At 42.3% G+C, this 14,043-nt stretch overlaps 1 protein-coding gene across 2 annotated transcripts in view; it reads right to left on the reverse strand.

Annotated features, from left to right (window-relative positions):
* THSD7B (thrombospondin type 1 domain containing 7B) overlaps nucleotides 1-14,043 on the reverse strand; it is a 343,216-nt gene that overhangs the window by 209,237 nt on the left and 119,936 nt on the right. For both annotated transcript variants that reach the window (XM_014941122.1, XM_014941120.1), the window contains exons 5-6: nucleotides 8,717-8,968; nucleotides 945-1,114 (exon numbers count right to left, since the gene is read on the reverse strand). In XM_014941122.1, the coding sequence (XP_014796608.1) occupies nucleotides 945-1,114; nucleotides 8,717-8,968 (422 nt within the window). The remainder of the gene's footprint in view (nucleotides 1-944; nucleotides 1,115-8,716; nucleotides 8,969-14,043) is intronic.

A 14,043-nucleotide genomic window follows, 5' to 3' on the forward strand; every position in this document is an offset into this window, starting at 1 on the left:
AGAGGTGATCAGAAGGGTAAAGAGAGCCAAGAAACATGACACACGTCTCATTAACAGCACTTTTCTTCCTTTGAAAGTCATGCACACCACATACTTGTGCAGATTGTGCAGAGGGAGGGTTGTGTTGGGAGAGGAGGGTAGTCCCAGATGTTTGGGAGAAGTGAAGCAGCAACTACGCATGGACTGAGCAGAGATTAAAACAGGTCTGGTTTTCTACAACCTCAGAGTCTGTGCGGGATGCCAGGACACACTGGGTGTCCAGGAAACATTTGCTTTGCCTTTGTAAGTAAATAAATCTAAGATATGATATTGTGTTCTTATTATCTTACATCTCTGCTCAAAAACATATTCTGCAAGAGCACTACATACAGTAAATAAAACAGCCTAAGATGAATTATTCATCACGCATCTCTATCTACTCATTATTCTTCTAAAAGAAAAATAACTCACTTCCAGAGTCCAAAAACCGTCTGTCTGCTCAGAAGTTGTGACAATATTATTTTTGCTTTCTCCTTCAAATCACAAGAAAGATTGTGTATCAATCTGAAGCAGAGGCTAAAGCCATATCCGGAATGGAGTGTGACATCTTTTTTTATACTCTAAACCAAGACTACAACCACAGATAAATGGATTCAGCTACCAAGGGGATGGGCTACCTGATTTATGGGAGAGGAAGAAACTCCGAGCAAAATTTAGCTCCTTCATCCCTTGAAACCCTCCCATACAAGTACACCTACAGAACTGGCACCAATCCACTGCGGAAGGTTGTGGCTCCTGGCAGTTCCTCAGGAGCCTCATGGTCCCTGTATAAGCATGGGTACAATGAGGGCATCAACTAGCCAAAGTCTCCTAACGACTGCATGTTATCTTTTTTTTTTCCTCCCCTGTTTCTCTTATTCACATGTCCTTGGGCCAGACAATTCCAAATGAGCCTACGCACGTACCTTCCTTCAGCCGGTGCCTCCCAATTTCTACGGAGATTTGGACGCAGTAAACCTCCCGTGTTTGGATCCCACCTCCACAAAGGCCTATGTGCTTGTGATGGTGAGGGTCCTGCTGGTCAAGGAGGAGAGACACTTGGCAAGCTTTCCATTCAGAAGTCCTCCAGGCAAACCTTTGGGAATAAAAGAGATCAGGTAAAACAAGTTTTTGAAAGGACTGTCAGTGAGGAAGTGGTTCTTTATTAGATCACAAAATACTATGGGTTTAATCTTTATAGCAGCACTTCCCAGTTTAAAACGGGTAATGTTTTGAAACGTTTTGAATGTTAAATTTACGAAGGTTAAGTATTTGTTATTTGCCTGGAGTACTTGTGTAAAATTTTTCACATAGCACTAATCTCCAAAGCGTTCTGAAACACTACATCATCCTTTACAAACCCTTTGAGCAGGGTGCAAAGCGGGAACGAAGATTAAGAGGTTCGATTAAGTGCAAAAACTAGTTTTCAAACATGTGGCCGAAACCACTAAACCACCTCTCTCTGCCAAGAGCTGAACACATCACTCTGAAACGCACTTAATAGCCAAAACCCTACATACGTCAACAGAGCTCCAAGCACCGGGCGGCTTTTCTACAGGTGACAGCTTTATAAACGCCCAGGGCACTACCAATTTCTTCAAGGGATTGGCTAAAATAACTCCATTCTCTCATTTTGGTTTCCAGAAGCTGTGATATGCAGCAAGCTCTAGCTACAAATATTTTCATTCTATCTTCAGTTCACACCTAAAGAACATGAATGGTTTTCAAGGAAGGGTAACGTTCTTGGGCACAGATATGTGAATGCTGTACAGACAATCGTCATTGGTATGTACCAGCTTAAATGCCAGGAAGAACTTCTTAAAACTACAAGGAAAACAGTATTGTGTATCAGCTGAAAGCAAAAATTATTTTCCCATCATGTCTGAAAACGCAAGGCATATTTTTAATATAGCATTTTTCACAGGCATAATTCATTTTGATTCACAGGTCACAGTATCAGTGGAGCAAATAAGAGCCTGAAGTCTTTCTTCTGCTTCCCAAACACAAATCTTAGGCAATATTGTTTTTATAACCAATCTGTTCACACTTCTGCTGCTTTATTCTTTTGCTCCTCTAAATTTCATAGTTTACATTTTCCATACAAGCTTTGTTGGGTTTGTGTACACTATGTAAAATAATTTCCTTCTTTTATCCTCAAGATGAATGCTCTCTCCTCTTGCAGCAGATCCATGGTTGTTAAAACCACCTATGTTTGTTAACCTTCTGACTGATCACTGGAAGCTGAAGCACAATGGGGCACCTCTGCAGAAAAAAGCCTTCCACGTTGTAATTCTGTGTGTTCTCCATAGCGAATACCTGTTCCCTGACTACAGCTATGGCAAAGAAACATGCATCTCAAAATTATACGAAAAATAAAGACTTTAGTTTGCCTGAGCACACATCAATGTGCTCTCAATTTCTTATGCTGTAAGTACAGGCGTAGGAATGATTTCCAGCCACTTATGAATTTGGTAATGTACACATGGAAAACATTTGTGAATACTGCCAATTACTTTTAATTTACAGGTGCTTTTCAGACGAGCTGCCATGCTCTCTTAAATAATATACAGTAGCATGTGCAAATTTGGGTTTATTGTCAACAGAGAAAACAATAAAGAATACACTTTTCACATGACAACTCCCACAACATATAAAGCACAGCCATGAATTCTTTTTTCTTCTAGTAGTTCCTTCTGGGAATTCCTAATCATGTTTCTTGGCCCTGCAGTGTTAAATACAGCCTTTCTCTTAATAAAGGCAAAGAAAAGTGCTCTTCATCAAACACCAGGTGAAGAGGATTCCTCCTCCACACCACTTCAGGGCATTGTGCTCTTCAGGTTTACACCTTCAAAACTAGAAGCTTAAACAGGGAACAAACACATCTTTCTGCAGCCATGGAAATAGCTGTTTTAGGGAAGTATTTCTTAAAACAATAATTGACTAATGAAAAATTGATTATCAATATCTGGCTTAGATAGTCAACTGTGAACTCTGGATCGTAAAGACTTGTTATTTCCAGAGGCGTGAGCACCTGCTTCTCCCATCGAGTGCAAGCTGTGGGAGCTAACACCTATGAAAATTAGGCCATCAGTGATTAAAATTATGCAAAATAACTAAATCTGAGCTCAGAGATAATTAAACTTCATCAGCTCCTGAATCTAAAAAAGTCCCTTTAGAAATTTTCATAGATTCTTTGCTACACCGCAGAGCAGTCTTCAATGAACAGCTATCAGGTGTCCCCACCAGCACCTGCTCTGCTGTGAGCACCTTCAAGCCCCCATCAGCCCATCTCGCTTCTTCCCAGCTGGACATGCCCTCAGATGTCCAGAGCTTCCCCAGTAACACATCGTGATCCTGAGCATTATTTGTTTAAAATATACACATTTTCACAGCCATTAACATGCCCACTACACCAGAAACATCTCCCAGGGATTGCTATCCCACTGAGTGGGAAACCTAAGACCTTTCCAGATGGAAGCAGTGACCTGGGACAGCTTTGTTGTGGACTCTTTGCAGGGTTTTAAGCAGGATTGGCCGATACTCGGTGCTAGTTTGCCCATCTACAGATTACACTAAAGACAACAAGAATTAACATTAACATAATCTCTATTTAAATTTGATCAGAAGTGTGTCAATAGCCATTAATAAAGAGCAGAGACCAATGGCTGGAAAATACCTGGGGGGTGGTTGTAACTTTGGCAACTTCAAGCCAGTACTTGCAAATTATTATCAATATCTACAGTGGATTTACCACACGACTGTAATTTCTCCAATTGAATGAAGATGACCCAAGCCACCAGTGCCACGCTGGACACTGTGTTGTTAGAGCAGACAGTACCAGAGATAAGCTGTACCAGCATGAAGCTAAGAGGGCAATACCATCCAGCTATCTTGCCCACCTTCCCTCGAAGATGAAGAGTACAATAACTGGTCAGCTCCAGCGTACCTTTGAGATCCCTATGCCAAAACCTGTTGGGGATGACAATTTCAAATGTCAGCAGATTTAACGTCTCATTTTAACTCCTACCTATATCTAGTTAAATTGACACAAACTCAGTATATTTGCAGTCCTAGCTGTGACCCATGTTTATCTACACACCTCTTACTATAGCTAAAAAAAATCTCAGCCTTTCCCTCTGGATTCCCAATAGGCTTGCTCCAGTTTTTGACAAGATTCTTTGAGTTACAGCAGGTCTAGCTACTTCAAAAATCAACAGGTCCCCTTGCCAATGGTTAGGGGACCAGCTAGATAATGTCCCAAATGCAGACCTTCAGAATCCACAGACAGTTGGATCAGTCTCCGTAAGAAAAGGGGCAAGGAAAACCTGCTAGTTTAGAAGCAACAAAGTACACACTTGGGGTACCTAGGAGGGAACTTGGCTGACAAAGCTGAATAGCTTTACACATGGTGAGCAGTGTTCTGAATTTCCCTGATAAAAGGTGAGGAAGCAGAAGAGCTGATGCCATGGGTTTCTGTTATGATCAAGGCAAAACATGCTCTCGTGGCGTGACACCCCAGCGCAGCCACAGCAGAATCATCCAACATGGACCTGGAGAACCAAAGCTTCGCTACGGATGGTTCCTGATCCAAGGGGAGGCAACGAAGCTGCCCAGCTGAATGGAGGTCATCGCTGCGTGCCCAGCACCAGTGAAGGTCAAAGGGATGAAGAGCAGCGTTGCTACCACTCCCAAAGCATAACTCCAGCAGCCCACCAGCGCGGTTTTCACTGCGTTTCCTTTCAAGTCTTTCCTACTTCACACTAATGCCTTATCTTCAATCGGGGCACATAATGGGCCTCATTTACAAAGTGATACCATCACACCCATATCTCAGCAGTAACCTCGAGCCTTTTGAAAAAATTTGGTTCTTAAAACTTTCCCATTTTCCATCATTTAACTTCTGAAAAGCTTTGAATTTCCAACAAAGCAGAGAGGGTTGTTTTTTTTTTTTCTAAATCCCTGTCTTGTAACATAGCAACCACAACCAAAATGAAAGATTTAAAGACATAATCATAATTCTGGAAAATCTATCTATTCCCAGTGAACACGAAAGCTACACATCAAGGATAAAAATGATACAATACATTGTTTTAAAACTGACAACTCAGTAACAGCGATGCAACAAACAAGTGCTCAAGATCTTTCCGATTTATAGTAACCTCTTGGTTCCTTTACTCTATAGGACTTATGATCTTAGTGCTTACACGAGTTTTATACCTGTATATACCCATTCACTTTAATTGAACTATCCCAAATTTATATCACAATAAAAGAAAGTAGAATCACCTCCTGTGTGTTTAAGCTTTTTAAGCGCTTAATCTAACCCCTCCAGAACAAATAACCAAAAGTAAAACAAGGCACAAAACTCTGGAGCCCTACCTGCAGTTGAAGTGTTTTATTTTCTTGCATTTAAACTATCGATCAAAGATGTTATTGTAAACTTCAGCCACAAAATTAAAAGGACTTCCCATTTAACAGCAAAATTACACTAATTGCCATGTACCTGTGATGGGACCTTTAACTTGCAGACTGGTCGTGGACACACAAGAAATACTTAACAGAGCAGTTTTGAAGCTGAAGGGGATTTTTTTCCCCTCTGGATCCTTTTAGGAGGCTGGAATATCACTTTACCCACTGCCCCCTGCCAAGTACAACTCTGCAAGCCCTAGCTCTTGAGCTGCTGCTTTTCTGTGTTGGTGGATGTAGTCTGCAATATGTACCTTCATTCCATCATTGGGTGTTCTCTGTCCTGCATTAAAAATCAGCCTTCCTAAAAATCCTTCTGAGACTTGCTTTCTTTCTAGTCTATGTCCTCATCCATTATCTTTTCTGTGCCTGCAACGTGCTTTGGAATATTCTTGTACAAAGAATAAAGCCAAAGGAAAAAGAATAAATCTAAAGGCTATTTGTCTTAAAATCAACCCAAAAACAGCAGAGAGACGATTTCCAGGAACTGGGAAAGTAAAGAGCACTCTAACCTTAAAAGATTTTAAGACTAATCTGATTAGGCAAACACAAGCCAGAAAGAAAGAATGAACGGTTTGTGTTGAGGATCAGACAAATGAAGGAGAGCGCCTTTCATTTCTGCTAGTCAATCTCCTTAAATTCATCATCTTCATGTAAGGGGAAGAAAGAAAAGATAACTGTTTGGTAAGCCCCAGCAAAGCCACAGACGAGGTGGCATGTATTTAAGGGGAAAAAAAGCATAATCTTTATAGGTACTACACTACAAAGAGAATATGCTCAAATAAGGAGAACAGTAGCATCAAAGACTTCTTATATTATTTGACAGAGATTAACACTATATCCCTTTATGGCTGAAAGCTACTGCTTTCCAGTCTGAAGTACTTCCAGTATCTCCATCACCAATTCCCAACCACCATCATCAAATCATCAGGCTGTAAACTATAACACAGACCTAGAACATCCTTTACCAGTTCCTGACAATTAAATAACGTACTTTAAAATATTCGATTTCTGTTCATTAATACAAAATTCTGGGCCCCACAGCCTTACATCCAGCAGACCCACAGCACATATTGCAACATTATGGCTTCTGATTCCTGCTCATTTCTGAAGCATTGAATGGCCACATCGAAGTCTACTAACCAGGCGCTACCGTAAAATTCCCCTCAACACTGCAGAGTGTGAGAAGGTCATAGCCTACCACCTGCATTTTGAGATATTGCATCCCCAGAAATAACAATTATCTAAATACCAGAGGGGTTGGTTTGGGGTTATTTTTGCTATATTTTTGGTTAGGTGGCTCTGTTGACCTGGAAGTCTAATGTCACTTTTCTGGACGAGCTGATTAGGCAGCTTATCCCAGCTCACACAGCTGCTTCGCTGGAGACGTTGCCTGAGGTTGTTCAGCCTGGAGAAGAGAAGGCTCTGGGGAGACCTTATAGCAGCCTTCCAGTACCTAAAGGGGGCCTACAAGAAAGCTGGGAGGGACACTTTACAAGGGCATGTAGCAGTAGGATGAGGCATAATGACTTCAAACTGGAAAAGGGTAGATTTAGATTAGATATTAGGAAGAAATTCTTCATTATGAGGGTGGTGAGACATTGGAACAGGTTGCCCAGAGAAGCTGTGGATGCCCTATCCCTGGAGGTGTTCAGGACCAGGCTGGATGGGGCTTTGAGCAACCTGGTCTAACAGGAGGTGTCCCTGCCCAGGGCAGGGGGGTTGGAACTGGATGATCTTTAAGGTCCCTTCCAACCTGAACCATTCTATGATTCAAAGGTGTGCAGGTATGGCGGCATGGGGAAGGTTTAAGAGTTCACAGGCAGATGAAAACCTGGGCACAGCAGTGACATACCAAAAGAACCACAGGTTTCCTTCTATAGCAACAGTGGCACCTCCACAAAATTATCAGTGCTATGCAGGTTCTCACCCTTTGGGCTCTCCTGGCTCTACACCAAGCCCCTACAATCGTTTGCACTTTAATACAGTGCAATGTCAAAAAGTAGAAGTGAGAAACTAGGGACAGACATATGTCTGTTCACCCCCTGATTAACTACCACCCCGTCTACCCCAAATCAAGTGTCACCTGCACCCACGCTCTTATACAAAATCAGCGAGACAATGTGTTAATCTATTGTCTTTGAAATTGATGTGCGTTTGGGCAGGAGCAAAAATCACTCTGTAAGAGCCTTTCGTAGGTTGTAATCAAGCAACAGAATATTTTTTTTTATACTTCCTCTCTTCTGCTGGCAGGGTGCATAAAAACGATCAGCATTTGATTTTGAATGAACCCAACGATACGGAGACACTTTTACGGGTTACGCCTTCCTAAGAAATGTATCTTGCAAAGGCTCTATCAAAGGTTTTGGCAGGATCTGGCAAAGCCCCAGAAATTCATCACTGAATAGACCTCCTATTAAACACATTCATTCCCAGACAGGGAGATTTGTCTGCATGCATATAAAATTTTATCAATCTTGAAGCATTTTACAGTCAATCTCAGAACATGTCACATGAAAAATTAAGCAATATTTTATTTCCTTTGCAAAGCACACTACCAACCCCTTTTGCTAGCCCGGCCACGCATAACGGCTTGGATTTGCAGACCAGAAAAGGTGAGATCCTCACTCTCTGCCAGAACAGAGATTGCCATAAACCAAGCAAGTGCTCAGGGAATGAAAAGTTTCCCATTTCAAGAAGCACCTGGAGGGAAGCCGAGTAAAGACCAAGCTATTATTTCTGATCAGTTCCCATTTTCCTCAAGGAGGCCCGGGATTTTTTTATGGATAGATGAAGGGGAATCATTAGGTCTTATGCAAAAACTACAATTTCAAAGCCAATAAAAGCACAGCCATGGAGACCTGCCCAGTTTCTGTGCAGCTGAGGAAATTCTCCAAAACAGCAGTCAGTACAAAAGCCCCTTCAAGGAGCAAGAGTATCTGCTCTCAGTGTTTAAAATATTAAAATATAAATTGTAGCGGGTGTAATTTAGATTTATTTCTATATATAATTGTAATAGCAATAATTACAAGAATATTACTAACAATAAATAATACCACTTATCATAGTTAACAATGATCAAACCAATGATCTTTTAGATGCAGAGAGAAAGCATGACATGCAACCCTCGCCACGCAAAGGCACTGAGCAAGGAAGATTTGCTTTGCATAAGACAATCATCAAACGAGGGCTTCTCTACTTCCAAAAACCGGGCTAAAAGCCCTCTCCATACCTGGGGCAAGGCTGCAGCAGCTCTTTCCCTCCCGTGCCACACGCTTCCCTCTCTTCCAGCTCCGGGCATGGCCTCCCGGCGCCCACGGCCACGCTCCGCACGCCGCGGCGCCGGCTCCGAAAGCCCGGGGTGAGATGTCCCCAGCCACAGGTCCGCGAGCAGGCACTCCACGAGGACCACTCCGACGTTTCGCAGTCTCTAGCGATGACACAGGACTTGAAGGTCAAAGGGACGGGATCCTGCACACAGTGGCTGCGACCAGAACACAGTAAAACAACTGAGGAGGTCTCGCTCAATAAATTTTTATTATATTTCAAGTCAACCCCCCTGAAGAAATCATCCGTGGTGATTTGTGGTAAATAAGAAGACCTGCATCAACACCAGTACAATGAAAGCAAGAGGAACTGTAGTGCATCACACATAATGCATTTCCAGGGAGTTCTGGGCGCAATCTTGCATGTCGAGTAGTTTGCAAATAATATACCTCATTTATTTCAAGTTAAAACATGTGCGATAGACACTATAATTGCTCCTGTGCAGTTAGAGTTTCACAGTTTATCCAGGATGGAAAATAAAAGCCAAGCTCAAGAAAAAATACTGCAACTAGTAAGCATTCCTATCACCTCACACACAGGACTAGCTGTCTGCCATCCATCCATCCAGGTGTCAACACGTCCTGCTGAGCAACTCTGCTCTTTCAAAAAATAATTAGTCACACACTAATAAGAAAGGGGTTGATTCTGTGGTGCTGTTATCAAACAGATGCCATCAAACAAGGTCAGAGGACTTCCAAACCTGACAAATCACCAAAGACCCAGGAACTGCAACTGTGGCTGTATTTTGGGACGCAGTTACTCCTGCTGATATTAGGACACTATCCTCATCCATTCTGTAACACATCAAGATACCAGACAAGGCCCAATGCAATGGAAAACCTAATTTTAACAGCTGCCAACTGTTGAGGTTTGGTATCAAGATACGAACTCCCAGAATAAAATCCAGAGTTCCAAACTTCTATATTGTGAAAAGCTATTGTAAAAGTATGTCAAAGGTAGCAGATACTTCTAGGAGAAGACAAACCCCCAGACTAAGGCTACCATCCTTCCTTGCTCTTCCGCTTCTGCCTCAGCCAGCTGATGGCTCTCCTGCCCAGCGAGCAGAGCACGGCTGCTGCTCCACCTTACCCCAGCTACAGATCAGCCACAAAGTCACCATTCATCTACCAGAACAGGGGAAAAACCTTTCCCGTCTCTCAAAAACCTTAGACAGCTGATGAAACAGAGTGGGAAAGGATATACCAAGAGAGGACTGAGCTTTGTATGACCAGAGACATCAATGAAGCAGCATGAAGGACGGGACGGGGCAAAAAAAGATGAAACCCCCTAAAAAAAGGAGTCACCAGGAGAAAAGGAATCAAGATTTTCTGACTTCTGCCTAGTATTATAGGGATTACACAAATTGGCCTTCGCAATTAAGACCTGTGTGTGAACTCTCTAAACTTGTCTTCTCCATCCACTCATGCTCAGGCTTTTGCCAACTGTAAGGAGCAAATATGGGTACACTTAAAAGGTGTGAGATCCAGAGCTGCTGCCAGGGAACCAACCGTTACCTCCCTTAGTATTACTTACAGCACAGTTTGACTAACCTTTCTCTAAAGAAAACAGACTGGGGCAATCATTTCAGGATTGCAGGGCAGTCTCACAGGGGGAGCAGAGAAGATAAAGGACGTTCACTCGCTTCTCCTCCGGTCTAGAAATTGGTCCTGTTTTTACAAAGGCCAATGGGAATATTCCCACTGATACCTGATCAAGGTTGATTAGACCCTCAACCACCAGCAAAATACAGCATTTAGCGGCCTAAGTTTATACTTCAAACTAAAATAAACAAATTTAAAAAAAAAAAAAAAGAAACGTAACAACTTTTTGTCTCATCTGGAGATATTCTTCACTCAGAATAAAACTCATTAATCTCACCTGTGCTGTGAGGATGAATTTAGAGGTTTATTTTAACAGCTTCATAAAGAAGAAACAGTCTGTGATATAGCCCCCTCAAAATATAATTACTCTTGCTTTTAACTCAAAAAGATGTCTCATTCCTCTATTACATGTCAAATGTAACTGATTGCAAAGCTGTCTCTGGTCCAAAACGTCAATCCTATTGAACAAAGGACTGAAAAGTCATAGTTGTTATATCTCTACTTACTACCCCGGGCACTTTGAGTCTTGTTTGGAATATGAGCTTAGGTGGAGTCACATGAATGGTAACTTTATTTTAATAGTTTCTCAACACAGATATCAATGAGCCACCCATGCCACAACATTAACAAGAAACAAGATTTCCTGATTTGGAATAGTTAAAATAGTGGCAAATGCAAATCACTGTCCTATCTGATTTTACTAGAGTTAAACTAAGAACACAACGTGGGAGGAAACCAATCTCACATGTTAAAAAGCGATCGAAACTTCACATTCAGATAGATACCAGTAACAAAACCCAAATCCATTTTTTGGGGTTGCGCCACTGCAAAGGAGATTTAAGTCTGGCCTGATCTTTACTGAAACACCAAACAAAATGAAGCCTTTAAAAGTCTGCTTTCGGGTCTTCTTCAAAATGAACATTGCTAGCCCCAATTCTTAGCAAGACAATGCCCACAATACCTCTCCCTAATGGACTCAGACCTATGCCGACACTCCGCCGGCAAAAGACACCTCTGCCCAGCAATCATCCTTCCTATTTGCAAAAGCCTTTCAACTATGCAAAGACTGAATAGCTGGTTTTTTTTTTTTCCCTGACAATCCCTCCACTGCTCTTCCTATAAAAGGCTAAAGAGATAACTTTGCTGACCTGAAGGTGAACAAGCCGCGGAGCTGGCAATTTCCATCCTTCTGCTGGAGAAGATGTTTTTGAGGGAGAATTACATGCAACTGCCTAACAGAAAGCAAATCTAATTAACTTGCACCTACTCATTCAGAGCCTGAAAGTCAAATTAACTGTGACACCGAGCAACACAAAGACAAATGTAAAAACACACTTTTGCATGAAATTCAGACACAGCCTTTCATGTCGCAGATGTATTTAGGACAATCTAATACAGATAAAGCCCAGACGTGCGAGACACTGGCTGCTCTGAGGCTGCAGACCAGACGTGTATTTGTGCTGCTGTGGCTGAATCTGAAGCTGGAAGGAGAGGAAGAAGGTCTTGGGGATGGGAAATACTACACAAGCCTCGTATTTAAACCAACTTTCCAGGTATTAAAGCATCAGGCTGTATCTCCTCTTGGGAGTCAATTCAGTAACTGTGATATAGTGGGGTACTGATGTGATTGATGTTTTTTCCTATGTTACACGCTTGGCTTGATACTGTAAAACTACAGGAATCGTTTCCCAACCTACGTTACGTTGCCTGCGGTGTCAGATGGATTGGTGAGTTAGCAGAAGCCCAGCTCACTCAACTGGCAGAGAGCCCTCAGACTCTCTTGTGTACCGAAGGAGAATAAACCACATTTAAAAAAAAAAAAAACAAACAACCAAACAAAAAAACCCCAACCATTTGACAAAAGGAAACCTATTTGTGCCTCTTTTACACTCACTTAGTCCCGGAGCTACAAGCAGAAACAAAAGGAAACCTATTTCTGCCTCTTTTACACTCACTTAGTCCCGGAGCTACAAGCAGAAAAGCAAGAGGAGGAAAAAGCAGCCCCATAACCGTGTAACTGCTGCTGCCAACGGACCAGCACGGTGATGCCCCATGGGATACAGTAGTTGTGCAGCCCCAGGCTGGACCACACCACCTTTCTGTCCAGAACAAAAAGTAACTCACTAAAAAATGGTAAATTTTCCAACAGCTCAGTGCACCTGCGCTGCATGCCTTGCAGTCACACAGTCATCGCATCCACCCCAAGGAAATGAGTGGAAAAACATCTATCAGTAGGAAAAAGGAGCGAGGCCGTCCAGGAGTAGGGCATCATGAAATCAGGTTGGGCACAGCATAGAAATTATCCCTGGTTTCCTTTCCCAGCCACATCAATGCGTTCAGGATGAAAGGTGAACACATTTCTTTACAGGAGAGGATGAGACAGGTGGTCACTGTTGAATCTTTTATACTGAAAGGATCACCTCCAAAATAATTTGACACATTGAGAAGCTATCACCATGCCCATGCTGCTGGTACGGCAGGCAGCACCAGGGGGACAGGATACATCTCCAGCAGCCAGGCTCTTCCCTGGCAGCTCAGGAAGGTTCCTAACAAGTGCCAAGCCTGAGCGGGGAACACGTGCTCAAATCCATGCACAGCAGAGCAAGAAAATCCTGAATTGAGCTAAGCTACACTGATAACAATGCATTTCCATTTTTTCCCGTGTTCTAAAGTCATCTCCTATTCAATGACCCAACCTTACAGGCTGCTGGAATGAACACTACTTGCTCTTTGCACTTGGCTAATAATATTAGGGTCTAATAATGGACACAGTATTGACCTGTTTCAAACAGCATCCAAACATTTTTTTTCTCCCTTAGGAAACCGGCAATCAACATTAACAGATGTACTGTCAAGGATTTACCATGTATTTTAGGGTCCTCAAGGGCTGCCAGAGTTATTTTGGATATTGGTGATACCATATACTCAATCTGTGCAGCGGAGGCTTCTCTGGCAGGAGAGCCACCAGCCCCTTCTGCCCCAGGGTGGTAAGGAAGAGGGGAATATTTGCCTGCCATACAACTGACCAAAGGGAAAGGGAGCTGGGAGACCTAGAATCCAAACAAACACAGGGCTTTGGTGTCTAAGATGTCTAAGTTTTGGTGTCTCCAAAACTTAATGCACCAGATCCTCTGTTTCAATTAAAAATAAATGCTGCCTCACATTTGCACTACCTAGGCAGGCTGAAATCTTAGGGCTACAGAAGCAGCTGGCTTTTAGCACAATTTGAAAACAGAAGAAAAATGACCAATTAATATTGGACACTGTTTCCAAAATGTTACTCACTGAAGTGAAAAAAGCAGTCACTGTTCCTTTGTTTCATGTGCTTTTAGCAAAAGTAAAAGAAATGAGAGACAAAGCTTTCTAAAAGAATACTAGAAACTAAAATCTTTTTATCCAATAGCTCCAGGATTTGGGAATTGTTTTCAAGCCTGAGCACTGAGGCTCCATTCCTACATCTTCTGGGAGGAATGTGAACAGGCATCTCCTCTCCCAGATCAGAATCATAACCATCAAATAGCATATTACAGCACAGCCTCTCCACCTCCGGACTGCAAAATTTTGTATTCATCTGGAGAACAGAAGAATGTCAACACTAGAAACTGCAAACACTTTTTTTCCTAAAAACGTA

This window comes from Calidris pugnax, unplaced genomic scaffold (assembly GCF_001431845.1).
Source record: "Calidris pugnax isolate Ruff unplaced genomic scaffold, ASM143184v1 scaffold60, whole genome shotgun sequence".
Taxonomy (NCBI): domain Eukaryota; kingdom Metazoa; phylum Chordata; class Aves; order Charadriiformes; family Scolopacidae; genus Calidris; species Calidris pugnax.